Source organism: Pollachius pollachius, assembly GCF_949987615.1.
Source record: "Pollachius pollachius genome assembly, chromosome: 1".
Classification (NCBI taxonomy): domain Eukaryota; kingdom Metazoa; phylum Chordata; class Actinopteri; order Gadiformes; family Gadidae; genus Pollachius; species Pollachius pollachius.
This window is the reverse complement of record NC_136934.1, coordinates 34,901,003-34,916,900: the sequence shown is the minus strand read 5'-3', so window position 1 is coordinate 34,916,900 and position 15,898 is coordinate 34,901,003. Positions and strand designations below refer to the sequence as shown.

Sequence of the window (15,898 nt, the reverse complement as noted above, 5' to 3'; positions counted from 1 at the left end):
TGTAAAAGAGTGTTATAATGGAATATAAACAAAATGCAACGGCGCACAACCCATTTCTATCTTACCTTCAAACGGAGAGGTTAATTAGCTTGTTTGTGGAAGAGAGTGGCGCGATTGGTAAGAATGAAGATGTAAAATCCGGCTTGGGTTCCAACTGGCCCGGCACCTTGTGTAAAATGTGTAGCCCGGTGATCTGCACTGACGTAGACCGCCCCCCACCCCCACGCACATCCCCAGCCCCACCACGAACACGGCGCCATCCTTGGAGCATCCCTCTCCCCCACCCCGCTCTCCTCGCGTCACCATTCGCTCTCTTTCAAGGGGGGGGGGGGGGGGGGGGGGGGGGGGGGGGGGCGCAGGTCCATGGGTGGGCGGGGGTTGCTCGTTATTGCCTAAATGCTAAAACAGTCTTTAAACACAACCATTTATATTTCGACTCACCGAATGGAGATGCGCGTTTCTTTACCATATGCACCACATGGGTTGGTGCAATGAACTGTGCAAGAGATGCCTCTCACGCCGCCATACGTGCTGGGGCTCGTGTATAATATAATGGTCCATGCGGCCAATTGTTTTTTCTCTGCACGGGCCCGTGAGTCAGTTCAGGTGTCGTGCCAAATAATATTTATTTAGTCAGTAATATTTGTTAATATTTTAACGGGTTTATTTAAGATGTTATGGGATAGGCTACTGACCGCGCCTGCCGCTGTTTGCGCCAATTTAGATTTTAGATCACGCCGTTCTAATTTCTGATTTCTGTCAATCAAAGCATATGATTCCTGATTGATTAGTCGATTCCACCTCATCTGTCAATCCCAAGTATGTAAAATGGAGCTCTAGGAAATGGCAAAAAAGAAAAAGCGAAGGCAAGGAAGGAGCAAAGAAAAAGGGAGTTTATTTTAAAACTACTAAAACGAATTATTTTGATTTCGTAGCAGCACAAACAATCCCCAAAATAGCATTTGGAATAATTGAATGAGCTTCAACTATAGTTTGCACCTTGTCTGACCACAATCCGTCCGTTCAGCACACCAACGGTAACCACATGTGGTTGGTAAGATGTCCATTTCCATGCCAACTAAAGCTACCTTCCCGTCAGCAGATTTTAACTGCCATGGTCCGGTCTCGAGATCTATTGACTGGCTTATATTTACATTTACATTTACATTTAGGGCATATAGCAGATGCTTTTATCCAAAGCGACTTGCTTATATGCAGGGCTGGTATCCGCTTCTCACACACAGGCCACCTCAATCAGCCTCAATCTGACCAGTTGAAGACAGATAGATAGGGTCTCTGTCGGTCGCCAGTTGTGAGTGATAAGACATTATATCAAAATATAAAATAAATAATTGTAGAACTTCTTCGTAGGCCTAAAACATGATAAATACCTTCAAAAATAGTGTATTACGTTTTTGGTTTTTTTTATCATTGTGTACACACACACACACACACACAGACCGGAGTGACATGCAAATCATGTTAATTTAAAAGGTTATCACAGATACAATCAAACAAAATCCATTACTTGGATGGAAAGATGAAAGTTGACACCGCCCTCTAGTGTTTAAGGACGAAAGTCGACACATGCTTTTCCCATTTGTTATATTTTTTCCATTCATGTTTGCCAATGAAAATGGAATGGGGTATAATTTCTTATTATCTCACTTTTAATTTTAATTCCTTAAATGTCATTTGACAAATTCGTCATATGTGAAATCCTGGTAATGAAATGGTCAATTCTGATGATTTTCCACAGTAAACACGCTACATACACTGCGTGTTTACTGTTAACCTTTATTCAGGACAGGTTTTTTCTCACAAAGCCAGTGGTTCATATTCTCACAGGAAGTGCTTTTCAAGGCATTCATTTTCGTCTCCTTTTGGTCCAAGTATGCACAGGTCCTCATCCTGCGATGGGGGAACTCCGAAAAAGGGTTTTCTTTGTAATACCTAAACATGTAAAGTGGGCAAATAAGGATTTTTAATTAAGCCATTACAATGCAATGTTCTAGTGAAGTATACGTTGTGTTAGGTTTTACCCTCTTTCCATCGCCGACCCATCTTCCCGATCAGGGTCCAATTTTCCAGCCCTTGATTGCTGCAAGCCGATCCAAACTCTATCTACTAAAAATCCAATCGTAAGGATCAGCTTCTGTCAAGACAGATGGACAATTGCTTCATGAGGAACACTTAACATTAGAGTCAATTGTTACAGTACAATGGACTCTGTAATGTCTGTAACTAACTACGCTATGTGGTTTGGGTTAGCCACCACTTACAGGCTGTTATGACATAAGAAGTTCATGCCGTTACATATGAAGTACATGTTCTTATGTAAAGTACATGCTGACACACACACACACACACACACACACACACACACACACACACACACACACACACACACACACACACACACACACACACACACACACACACACACACACAAACACAACCTGCTCTTGCTGGCTGTTCACAGTCACCAGATGTGCTCCTCTAACCAGACAGTCTTGATGGGCCGAGTACCAGGTGCCTTTATTGGAGGAGAGCAGGTAACAGCTGGACTGCTCTGGGGTCCAGTCTGGTGGACAGCTTGGGATGCTTCGGTCTGGTCAGGAGTCAGACGGAGCAGAACGCAATTAGAGGTTATAGTTCTGAACGGAACTACACCGGTGTACTTTGAGTCACAATAGACCCACACAGGTGTCACTCATAAGGCCAATTAGGGGTCTGCTCCTTTTATGCACCAGGGCAGGGGTAGTCGATTTGTGAAGTTAAAGGGTAATTCCGGTGTAAAATGGATTTGGGATATGTTTTGTATGATAACGAGTTGAAACGTTCGTTTTGGAGCACAAAAAACGCATATAGACGCTTTCTTCAGTTGGCTGTTTTTAGCCGATTCTATCAAAACGCTATAAACTTGGAACGATGGGCGCATTTGTTATGGTAAAAACTAAATCGCTATTTTAAACCACTTAAAAGGCTAAAAGTAGCCCGACACTTCTTTGGTAGTATTATAAGGGTCTTAACATATAAAACGAGGCATTGAGAACTTTGTAAGTGTACAGATTGTTTATTAAAAATGACATTTTATACACACAATACCGTCAGTAGATCACCCGTCAACCCTATTTTATTTTTAAGACTCGATAAGTAGATTGGCGAACACAGAGTTTGCGTGTTGCTGACGGATGTCACAATCTCTGTGTTCGTCAATCTAGCTATCAAGTCTTAAAAACAAAATGGCATCGACGGGTGATCTACTGATTGGTGTAGATCACCCGTCGACTGTTATACTAAGGCCCCGTCCACAACTAATCGATTTTTTGGTGAAAACGCATAAGTCTTGCGATTTGGGACGACCGTCCAGATGGATCCGGCGTTTTTCGGTGCCCGAAAACACACTTTTCTGAAACCAGATCCCAGGTAGATAGGTTCCAAACTGACCTGCGCGTTTTTGTGCTCGGATTAGTGTTGACGCCTGAAACACAAACGATGACGTCATCGCCCTCCCACCAGCTGGGCGACGTTAGAGTTGTGTTGATTTTTTTTTATTAATTTTTTTGTAGTTTTAAAAACAGCCCCTTGGTAAATGTAATTACTAACTATGTTCCAAAGTATTTCTGCTCAATCTAAAAGGTTTAACAAACGCTATCTCCTCCTCGACTGAATGTTTGTATACAGGGCGCAGGCTGGATGTGCGCAGGCCTGATGCGCTCCACTTTACTACAGCGTTTCTACAGCTCAATGCGTTTTCGCAATGAGTCCGTCTTTACGGAGATATTCCTGAAACGCATCAAAGGTCTTTTTCGCCCGTGTGGATGGGGCCTAAATTACAGAACAGCTGGGATTCGTCATAGGTATGAGTTAGAAAATCACAGCTGTGATTAACAACAGCTCTTCAAACGCTATTTATTTAGTTACATTTTATTTCCCTGTTATATAAATAAAATACAAAAAAATAACACTTCTGTAGAATAGTCAGTAATATAGGCCTATATTTTCAATATCATATATGCTACTTGACACTTTAGTCATGACACTTAGACAACCTGTGTTCAATATTAAATGACCATTTTATAAAAGCGGAAATAACCATTATTTTAAAGCACTAACATTGGGGTGAGGGTTATGGTTAAGGTTAACGTTAACCCTAGCCATATTAAATCATTTATAAATAACATTAGTTATCCTGTCACACATTTGTATTTGAAAGCTGTTCTGACGAATGATTACTAGACCATGAGTTAAATGTAATTGTGTTAGTTAATGCATTAAATAATGTCCATTAATGGTTATTTAATGTACCATTATTGTAAAGTGCTACACATACTCCGAAGTATCTCAACTGTGCTCAATGTAAAAAAAAAATTTGGCAATCAGACTTGTATCGCTCCTACTCAAAGGCCTAGATACAATTTCTGTATTATTTTGTACTCTAAAAAATATATATTTTAATCTCTTTTGTTAAATGTAACCTACCATCCTGTACTTTAATAAATTTAATTATTGATAAATAATACAATATTTTTGGACCTAATAAAACTCACCCAGTTTGGAAATGTGCATTAGCAGCCTGTTTCTCTGCCGCTTGAGTTCCATTGCCACATTTGTCTGGCGGGAGATCTGGTCCTTGAGTTCATCTCTTTCTTGGAACACCATGTTGTAGAAATCCTCATTTTGGATGCAGATCTCCGCATCTAGGTGGCAGGCCCGATCGCCCAGAACCAGGCTGCAGGCTCTGAATTTGGCCTCTAGATCGTCGTGTGCTTTTTGTAGCGCCTGCCTCTGCCTTATCAACTGAAATCTCATTGAAACCAAGTCTTCGACAGCCCAATCCGTAGTGGCGTTGGGAGCACAGCTGCGGCCGAAGCTGAAAGGCTCGGCTGGGAAGGGAAAACACACATACGGCCAGAGGTTCCTCTTAGTGAGGCAGGGTCAACGCAAAAGGGATCTCAGCCTGGAACCTTGGCTTCTCATAAACCTAACCCTTCTTCTCTTATACAGTTTGCTGAGAAAATGTGATGTTACAGATGAATGTTACAGATGGATATAGGCCTACTTACAGGTTTTATGAAGGCGCAGTGAAATGTTGAGGGTGGCTTGTAGAACGCAGAGAAGACCCAAACTTACACCAACCACTCTGCAAACTCCCAATACTGTTTGATAAACGTCACGCACATGCATCAACACATACATGAAAACATACACATTTTGATGTGCCACATTTAAACAGTTTGATCCTCAAACTATACCCCGCCCCCACTTCGACCAAAGAGTAAAGCAACATAATACCAGTAAACTCACTATAAATTAAATAGTGATCAACGCTTAGTCCAAATTTCAATTTCAGATTAATCCAAGTGGTCCGTCTACGAATACCTTCTGAATTGACCCAAGGGTTAGGTAAAAAAATAACTTGTTTACCAGAAACACAGCTCGATTTCTCAGTTTCCCTTGCATCTTCATCATTTGATGAAGAGGAAGGGGCGTTAATGTAGTCCGACTCAGTCTGCTGCATCGTTTCACACTGTTCAAGGTGTGTGTTTATCACAGAGATAGAGGAAATCTTTCTCTGTTGGTGACTTATTTCTGGGTGCAGGATGTGGCACTTCCCTCTTCATAGTTTGTCAATAACATGTTGAAATATTCCATCACCAACATGTCCCATGAGGAAAGAAATTGTTGTACTTTGTCTCTGACCACAGATATTTACAACGGGGGTTTCAAGGCTCAATAGACTGATCTCACTGGTCTCCTCAATTACTTTTTTTTTCTTAAATGCAGACTTACAGTGACAAGAAAAAGTATTCATTGTTTTCTGAATAAATTTGTCTTAAAATGTGATCTGATCTTCATCTAAGTCAAGAGTATTGACAAATATAATGTGTCATAATAACAAAAAAAAAAATCTTTCATGTCTTTATTGAACACACTCATTCAACATTCAAAATGGCAGTGGACAAAGTAAGTGAACCCTTAGTATTAATAACTGGTTGATCCCCCCATGGCAGCAATAACCTCAACCAGGCGCTTCCTGTAGATGTGGATCAGACCTGCACATCGTTGAGGAGGAATTTTAGCCCATTAATCCTGGCAGAACTGCTTTAGCTCTGTCATATTCTTTGGACATCTCATTAGTATGGCCCTCTTCAAGTCAATTCATAGCATCTCTATTGGTTTGAGGTCTTGGCCTCTCCAAAAGGCAGATTTTGTTTTTCTGAAGCCATTCTGTTGTGGGCTTGCTCCCTTTTTTTGGGTCGTTGTCCTGTTGCATCACCCAATTTCTACACAGTTTCAGCTGACATACAGACATTCTCAAATTATCCTGAGGAATTGTCAGATATACTTGGGAATTCCTCTTCCCCTCAATGATTCCAAGCTGGCCAGGCCCTGATGCAGCAAAGCAGGCCCAAATCATGACGCTTCCTCCACCATACTTTATGGTTGGGATGATGTTTTCAGGATGATATGCCGTGCCCTTTCTACGCCAGATTTAGTGCTTTGTGTGTTTTCCAAATAGTTAAATCTTAGTTTCGTCAGTCCACAAAACATGTTGCCAATACCGATGTGGAGTGTCAATGAGCTCTTTTGCAAACTTCAGGCATGCAGCAATGTTCTTTTTAGTAAGCAGTGGGATTTGGTTTGGTTTTTTGGGGGGAGTCTCTGGTGCTCCCACAGGCATTAAATGAGTCTGTTCATGATTTTTTGAGTGAGATATGCATTTCTGAAAGTACCCCGCCTACAGTTACCAAAATGGCGAGTCAGTTTCGGCGCGGACTCCTACATAGGAAGCAGGCTCATTTGAATATCACCACCAACTTCCCCATCCCCCTCCCATCAGAGCATTAATATGATTTTGTGGACCAGCGGACGAGCGCTTGGCGGAGATGTTTGCACATTTCAGAAGCAGGGAGATTCCAAAAATAGATTTCTAATTTGTCAGATTGCCATGTGACTGCCTGGCGGGGAGTCCGGCGGAGCTGCTGAACTTCTGCCGGAGCTCCCCCGCCGGAGCTGTCGAAGGAGCCCAGTCCGGCAGCTCCAGCGGGGGAGCTCAGGCGGCAGCCCGGCAGCTCAGCTCAGTACAAACCCTTTGTCCTCCATGTTGCAGTTCAATCTGGACTTCAGAGGGTCAAAGCTCATTGGGGGAAAGTTCCTTTCCCCCAATTCTTCTCAACCATGGCCAAGATAATCCCTACTACGAGTCTTTACTTGTGGTACTAGAGAACTCAGACACAGTCTTTATGATTCACAACATCATCCGGACTCGCACATAGCTTTTGGCCGTGATATTAGATATTATATTATATAGATACCTATATACAATATTATTATTACTATTATTATTATTATTGTTATATTATATTATATGATATAGCTATAGAGCTCCAGGAGTCCGCAAACAGCAGCAATCACTTCTCCTCCATGCTGCGGTTCACTCATTTGAACAGCTCATTTGTATGCAATGGGAAGCAGCTCATTTGCATTAAAGCTACAGACCCCAGAAACAGCACATTCTCAAGGGACTGAAACAGAGGACAATAGCAGTAGGCGAGATTTTCTTTCCTAAAAGCTACTTCCAGCAAACAGCTTCAAAAACATGTTTTCTGGAACTCATATACTATGTTTACTTGTTGAAAAAACATCATTGTATGTCACTTTTAATCAACAATTAATTATTGTTATTAATTATGGTAAATTTCTGGCTATCAAACATTTGATCAAATACAAATGTAATTTCTTGAATATCACAATAAATAAATAAATATAGATATAAGTGCATTAACCTACCACTAGAGGACATACTAGAGGACAATGTAGTAAGCCGAAAGTCTCGGCAAGAGTGCTGGTGGGCTTAAATCGAATGAGGTCCGCTGACATTAAAAATCATTTAGTCTATTCTGAGATATCAAATGAATGGCTTTCATGTAGCTTGTATTAATATTAATGAATGAATTACTTATTTACACAGAGGGAGGTTTTTTTAAATGAACAGTGCAATTAGAATTTGTTCTTGTTTTTAAGGTTTTTTTATTTGTAATGGTATGGTTGCCCACATAAACTAAAATCACACTACAAAAAGAAAAACACTGGTATTGTTGTTTTTTTCCTTTAATTAAAAAAATGGTTAAACATGTAAAACGTGTGTAGAATCAGATAATCATCCTCAAGTCAGAATAGAATCATAGATCCTTTGCAACATGGTATTGGCCGTTTAACAGTTTTCAGTTGGTGAGGGAAGGCTTCCATCCATCATAGATTCTCAATTTATTAGCTTATGGTGAAAAACATAATCCTTGGGTTGGGTTTGTTTCTTCAGGGAAAGTCTCTGTTACGTGTGTCTTGGTAAATTTACTCTGTAGGAACACCCTCGGCACACAGAGGCCTTCCTTCTTGTTCACTGTCTCTCTGAAGACGTAGTCATTGGCCACAGAGCGGAAGCCCCTCCCCTCAAACAGTTCAGCAAGGAGCTCTGAAGAAGGAAGTGACAGATAAGAGAATTTTGTAGTCAGGTGCATGCACTGCACTTGGCTATTGATGTCCCTCCCGTATGCAATAATAAAACTGACCTTTGGAGAAGAAGAAGGACCTGGTGCCGTCTTGCCGGACGTAGAAGTTCTGCCCCAGCTTGTTGGCGGCTTTGAACCTCTGCATGGCGTGGTCGTTGAGTCCGTAGTCCCTGAACAACACACAGCCTCCTGGCTTCAACACCTGAGACACACAAACAGAGGCAAATGTTTCTGTACCATGCCACGCTCACCTTACCATTTAAAGGGAACTACTTTACTATTCAGTCATTCAGACATTAAATCCAAAGTGACTTAAAGTGAATCCAGATACATGTGAATAGGAAGCAGGTGGGGGGTTAGGGGGGGAGAGTTAAGTAAGGGTTTCCGCTACAGGTTTTATCAGAACTGGTCTGGATCAGAAACAAACAAAGGAATCCGTTGCTTATCACCCTAGTTGTCGCTTAAAAAGTAGCCCTCCAAAACTGGAAATCAAAGAAATCTTGCCACATCAATAACTGGACAAATCTAATCTCAGAATACATCTCAATGGAAAAATACAATAAAGACAGAAAGAAGCAAATATCAACCTTTGAAGACACCTGGTCCTCATTTTTAATGTTCATAAATTCAACAAAAACATAATTACAAGCCGTGTATATTACCACCTGCATACCTCCCTCTTCCTTTATGTAAAGCTTATTTATTTATAGTTCCCCTTTTATTTTATTTTTCTCTTCCTTTTCTTTTGTCCCTGCAACTACCATTTTACATATACACATAGGCACACACCTTCCACACTCACGAATAACATGACCAACCAGTTCCTACACCCTAACCGTAACCACTTAATTTGAACCACAGATCACTCAACCAAATCTTTAATACCATCACAGTGTGTTTGTCAATTGTCTTGTCCAGTCACGTTTTGTCAGTTCTGATGTCATCCTGTATCGTTTCCCTCTATTGTCTGTTGTCTGTCTCTCACCTTGTCACGTTCTATGTGTTATGTGTTACACTTTATCGTGGGGCTATAATCCCCCCTCCCCTTATATGGATTCAGGACCTTACTAAAACAGGGTGAATTGTTATGGTAGGAAAATAGTAAATGCAATGTACTATAGATCTGAATGTAACATATTGTGTATGCTATATATGTGTGTGTGTGTATATATATATATATATATATTGCTTCATTAAACATAAAGAAGCCCTCCGAAGAGAGGGGTGGTGGCGGAAAAAAAAAAGAAAAAAGAACTGGTCTGGCTTAAAAAAAGTAGAATCAAATAATGCACAAAATACAAAATAATATATAGCTAGTGAAATGTGACATCGAACACAGCGTTTCCATTGCTGTCCTCACCCGGTAAATGTTCTCCAGGGATCGCACCATCTTGTCCGGGTGGATGGCCGAAAGGACGAAGATGAGGGTGACCACGTCCACACTGGCCGGCGGCACTTCGCCCCGTAGGTCATCTTGGGTGAGGTCACACCAGAAGGCCTTGCAGCGCTCGGGGCAGTACAGGGGGTGTTGCTGCCAAAAGACACACAGGCTGAAGTGGAGATACTTGCTTTCTACCAAATCTGTCACATCTTCACCTTTTTCTGATGTAAGATTTCATCTTCTTGCGATCCCTGTAGTCAAATACAGGGATGGCGTTTCATTCATTTGTATATTTTTCATTCAATCTTATGTTCTGTTACCATGTAGGGAGCTAGCCTCGTGAGACCATCCCGATTTCGCGAGCTCCATTGTATTTACTCGCAGATCAGTCTGGTATCCTGCGATGGAGAAAATTTGAAGCCATTCGCTTAACGACTGGCTAATCAGCGTTGGTTTTGAGGCGGGTAGTGACTGTTCAGTCAACAACATGGCATTAGTGGTAATCTGATAGGATCATGGTGGTTTATCCAATCAGCTTACCAGTATGTTCGCCCCTTCCCAAAAGTTAAAGTGGTATTGAATGTGTTTTATTAAAACACATCCAATACCACTGAATGTCAAGCTGGCACAATTTCGCAAATCCCTATAAACAGTGGTTACCGCCGATATATTACTCATAGACTACTGTTAGAATTGAACAGCAAAGACAGATGTTAAGTCAACAACAACAGAATTTATTGCAGCAATTAAAAATTCCAAAAATACATGCGCAGCCAAAATGTACCGATCAAACGCCACGTCACAAGGCATATAATAAAATCAAATGATTCCATTGCTCTTGTGTGGGAGGTCACTTTCGAGCTGCACCTGCTGTTTCCTTCTGATTTTAATTCAACTATCTTGGTTAATATGTCCTCACATTGATCAATGACAGAAGACATACTGTACATGAATCACGCTGAGACTAGCGGGTGTCTGAGAATTTCTGCAGGCGTTTTTTATTGCGATTGTTTGCCATAAAGCACTGTAGGCGCTTTTGTGAGGCTGTGATGAAGTTCACTATTTAATGGAACGTGTCTAGACACTCACGAACATCCCTTTTTTTATACATGATTTATTTTTGAGATTTTGAGCATTCCAGAATACAGTGCACCTCATACATAAAGTGAAATTGAAACATTCTGTGAAATAAGGTACTAACAAAGAGGCAGTTTACCCCCGACTTCCACCCCCCCACCCCCTTCCCTCTCTTACAAACCCATTATACCCTGTTTCAAGTATCAATGAAACAGGGTATAATGGGTTTTGATACAGGTATTAATGGTAGTGAATCGGCCATGCATGCCTTAACATATACAGAAACATACGTATACAAGTCATGCATGCTCATTTGGTTACAAAGACACAAAATAAAATAATAATAACACTAACAGCACAGAAAAATATTAATAATATAAATTAAAAAAATAAATAATATAAAAAATATATAAAAAATAAAAAACACTTACTGTGCTACAAACTACTGCTTATTGGGGTGGGGTGTATACCTAGGTTGTCTAGACATCAGGATCAATCTCTATGTGGAGGGATCTGACATGATCTAGGAAAGGTTGCCAGATTTTATGGAATTTCCGTTCTGAGAAACGAAGAGTGTGTTTAATTTTCTCTAATCTCATAAAATGAAGGGCATCCTTTATCCATTGAGAGTGAGTGGGGGGAAAAGGGCTTTTCCAATGCAACAGAATTGTACGTCTTGCCAGTAGTGCGAGGAAGGCAACAAGCTCAGCAAAGTAGGACGGCAGTGAGAGGCCAATGGAAAGGACACCAAACAGGGCGAGTAATGGTGAGGGTTGGATGTTGGCAGATGTGATGGCTGAGATGGAGTCAAAGACGCATGTCCAGAAAGGAGCAAGGGTTGGGCAAGGCCAGAACATGTGACTGAGATTGGCTGGTCGTTGCCGACACTTGTCACAGTTTGGATCAATGTCAGGGTAGATACGAGCAAGCTTACTTTTAGACCAGTGAACTCTGTGAACCACTTTGCACTGTAAAACTCCATGACGAGCACATATAGACGATGAGTTGACCCACCTCAGGGCATGCTCCCATGCGACTGGACCTATGTCCTCCCCAAGCTCCGCAGACCAAGCATTGCGCAAAGCATCAGAGGTTGTCGCCTGACTTATGAGAAGAGTATTGTACAGTATTGTAATGGTACCTTTGAGATTGGGGAAAACATCAAATATTGTATCAACAAGAGTGGGGGGACGGAGGGCAGGGAAGCCAGGAAAACGATTACAAACAATATATCTGTGACTTGCAAGTATCTAAAGAAATGAGTGGGCCTCAAATTGAAAGTCTGAGTTAGCTGGTCGAAGGAAGCAAATATGCCACTAATGTAAAGCTGTTTTAGTGACACATTCGCTAGGTCTTTCCAAATCAAAAAAGCCTTGTCAATAACTGATGGAGTGAACAGAGGGTTAGAATGTACTGGGGCCGAGACAGGTATCATCTGCAGCCCAAAGTGCCACCTGAACTGAATCCAGATTTTAAGGCAGTTTTTCACGACAACACTACTGGAGTGCGTGGTTGGCGACGAAGTCGGGGGAGGCACAACAGCGACATCAGAGAAGAGGGACTACATGAGGCTTCCTCAACCTGCAGCCATGATGGAGATTGGCTGTTGGTGCTGCACCAATGCAATATTGTTCTAATGTTTGCAGCCCAATTGAAAGTTAGGGAGAGCTAGGCCGCCCAACTGTTTAGGTTTTTGTAGAATTTATTTTTTGATCCTAGGGGTGCTTTTGTTCCAAATAAATTGTGAGAGTGAGCTATCAAGAGAATGGAAAAAGGTTTTAGGGAGGAAAATAGGCATACATTGGAAAAGATACAAGAACTTGGGCAGTACATTCATGTTACTACAATTTATTCGACCAACAAGAGACACAGGCAAGAGTGACCACCGGTGGGTGTCTAGGGACAGCTTGCCTAAAAGAGGGGAAAAGTTACATTTAAATAGTTCTGAATCGTTTTTAGTTACACAGACACCCAGATATTTAAAGTGCTCCAGAGACGTTCTGAATGGTAAATTTGAGAGGGGATAGGCTGTGGCTGCCGCATTAACTGGCATAAGTTCACTTTTATGCAGATTTAGTTTATAATCTGGGATATGCCCAAATTCTTTCAATACTGTAAGTACAAGGCGGATAGATCTATCTGGACTAGAGAGAAAGACCAAGAGGTCATCGGCGTACAGGGATACCCTATGTTCAATGCCACCCCTTGAGATACCCAGCATCTGACTGGATCTGAGGGCTTCTGCTAGGGGTTCAATGGCAATAGCAAACAGTAATGAAGAGAGTGGGCAGCCCTGTCGGGTACCACGTTGTGCGGACACAGGCAAGAGGGGATGTATACAAAAGCTTAATCCATGATATCAATATATTACCAAAGCCAAAACGTTTCAATGTGTAAAACAGGTAGGGCCACTCCACACGTTCAAATGCCTTTTCCGCATCCATTGAAATTACAAGCTCAGGGTTGTCAGAGGTTGTGGGTGAATAAAGAATATCAAACAGTCGTTTGACATTATGAAAGGAATGTCTGTTCTTCACAAACCCTGTTTGGTCTTCGGAGATGATAGTTGGAAGGACACGCTCGAGCCGTCTAGCCAGCATTTTAGCTAATATTTTTACATATGCACAAAGCACAGAGATAGGGCGATAATTGGTACAGGACAGTGGGTCCTTATCCTTTTTCAATATATAAGAGAAATAATAGCCTGACGTAACGTGAGAGGGAGTGAGCCACTTTGCAGCGATTCATTAAAGGGGACATCTCATACCACCAGGTGTGAGTGTGATTAGCCATTACAAGCAGGTTTGAAAATGTGCAGTATTGTGACATCACAGGTTGGCGTGTCCATCTATCCGTCACACATCTAGATGGACATGCCCACCTGTGATGTCACAATGCTGCACATTTTGAAAACGGCTTGTAATGGCTAATCACACTCACACCTGGTGGTATGATATGTCCCCTTTAAACATGTTGAGTAGCAGTGGAGACAGTGTATCTGCAAATGTTTTAAAAAATTCGGCAGGGAAACCGTCAGGGCCAGGGCATTTCCCAGTCTGCATAAACATTAAAGCACTCCTAAGTTTGTTGATTGTAAATGGTATATCCAGACTAGATGCCACTTCAGAGTTGATGGAAGGGATATCTAAGGAACTAAAAAAGTGTTTGTACTGTGTTTCGTTATCTGGGCTCTCAGAAGAGTATAATGAAGCATAAAAATCTCTGAACTGATTGTTAATCAATTGAGGGTTAATGGTTGTTCCAATATCTGTGTTAATCTGGGCAATGTGCATTGATGAGTAGGACTGGTGAATTTGGTGAGCAAGCAATTTACTTGGTTTATCTCCAAACTCATAGAAATTATGGCGTGTTTTAGCAGGGACTCTGCTGTTTCATTGGACACCAGAATGTCATAATCTGCCTTCTTTGTGAGTAATTCTTTGAAAAGATCAGCATCAGGTGTGTCTCTGCTATATCTTTGGAGAGAGAGACTTTCTTTGCCATAGCAAGCTTTCTCTGATAGGCAGAATAAGATATTATTTCTCCTCTTAAGTAAGCTTTACATGACTCCCATATGGCTGCTGCCGATACATCCGGATTAACATTGGTAGATATGAAAAAATCAATACGACTGTTAATTGTGCTAATAAGTTGGTGTCAGCAAGTAACAACAAATTAAAGCGCCAGGGAGAGCGGGAAAGAGATCTGCCTGGGAAGGAGACATCCATGACGACGGTTGCATGGTCTGAAATTACAATTGGATTGTAAGAAAATGACGTGACAGGGGAGAGGAGTTTATTATCAATGAGAAAGAAGTCTATTTGTGAGAACTTGCCATGAACAGGAGAGAAGAATGAGAACTGCTTGATGCTAGGATTAAAAAAGGGCCAGGCATCTGAGACGGCATACTGTTCCATGAAAAGCTGGAATGCTTTGGATGATTTAGATGGAGCATAAGGCCTGTTAGATAAGCAATCAAGCAAGGGGTCAAGACAGCAGTTGAAGTCACCACCAAGGATAAGCTGGTGAGAGTTCAGGTCAGGAAGAGAGAAAAATAACTTCTTAAAAAAGTTCTCATTATCCCAATTCGGGCCATACACATTTGTCAACACCAAATTATTTGTTCCAATTCTACCTGTAACGATTATAAAACGTCCATTAGGGTCTGAAATGACAGTGGATATTGAGAAGGGGAGTGATTTATGAATGAGAATTGCCATCCCCACGTGCCTTGCTTGAAAATGAGGAGTGATAAAGTTGGCCCACCCAACCTCTGTGAAGTTTAGCGTGATCTAATGGCTTAAGGTGTGTCTCTTGTAAAAAAGATATTTTAATGTTAAGAGATTTAAGATGGTTAATCACTTTGTTGCGCTTGACAGGAGAGTTCAGGCCTTTAACATTCCAACTAGTGAATCGAACGGCACCACTCGGTGCAGATAAGGAGAATTTACTAGCCATCAAATGATGGGAATGTTGGTGTGAGCGGAAAAGTAGCCTCTATGAATGTCCCCGCCCATCCCCGCCCACAACTCAGAGGGAATAAAGCACCTGTCTGGGTCCAACACTGTGATTTATAGCAGTAGCACAAAAATAAGAGGAAAATACACTGACAAAACAAAACTTAAAAAACTGCATCAAAAACACACCACTCTCCAACCAAGCATCCCGCCCCCCCACCCCAAACCCTGTCGCTGCTGCAAGACCCAGCAGTAACGTGAAACTCACTGATCAGCATCCTTTGATACTTCCTAAATCTATCGCGCTGAACCCACGACGACTTCAAGAGAAACATTACATCTTAAAAACCTCAAGAGGAACATAAACTATTGCAATAGGCATTCACAGACATTATTTTGAACACATGTCCGTCTATTGAAAATGCAATGAAACACTGGAACATTAACATCTAACGATTAAACAAACA

General features: G+C 41.5%; 2 protein-coding genes across 2 annotated transcripts in view; both read right to left on the bottom strand.

Annotated features, from left to right (window-relative positions):
• Nucleotides 1–1,588: 1,588 nt before the first annotated feature.
• Nucleotides 1,589–5,547, bottom strand: LOC307074974 (C-type lectin domain family 12 member B-like). The gene is made up of 6 exons (XM_079735422.1): nt 5,431–5,547; nt 5,070–5,162; nt 4,554–4,889; nt 2,460–2,611; nt 2,043–2,155; nt 1,589–1,953 (listed from the first exon to the last, which is right to left on the bottom strand). Exons 1-6 carry the CDS (start codon nt 5,522–5,524, stop codon nt 1,791–1,793), a joined length of 951 nt encoding a protein of 316 aa, XP_079591548.1. The 5' UTR covers nt 5,525–5,547; the 3' UTR covers nt 1,589–1,790.
• Nucleotides 5,548–8,154: 2,607 nt separating this feature from the next.
• Nucleotides 8,155–15,898, bottom strand: part of mettl6 (methyltransferase 6, methylcytidine) — a 32,773-nt gene continuing 25,029 nt past the window's right edge. The window contains exons 3-5 of the mRNA XM_079733853.1: nt 9,877–10,047; nt 8,577–8,718; nt 8,155–8,479 (exon numbers count right to left, since the gene is read on the bottom strand). Coding sequence (XP_079589979.1) covers nt 8,283–8,479; nt 8,577–8,718; nt 9,877–10,047 — 510 coding nt within the window. The 3' untranslated portion in view covers nt 8,155–8,282. The remainder of the gene's footprint in view (nt 8,480–8,576; nt 8,719–9,876; nt 10,048–15,898) is intronic.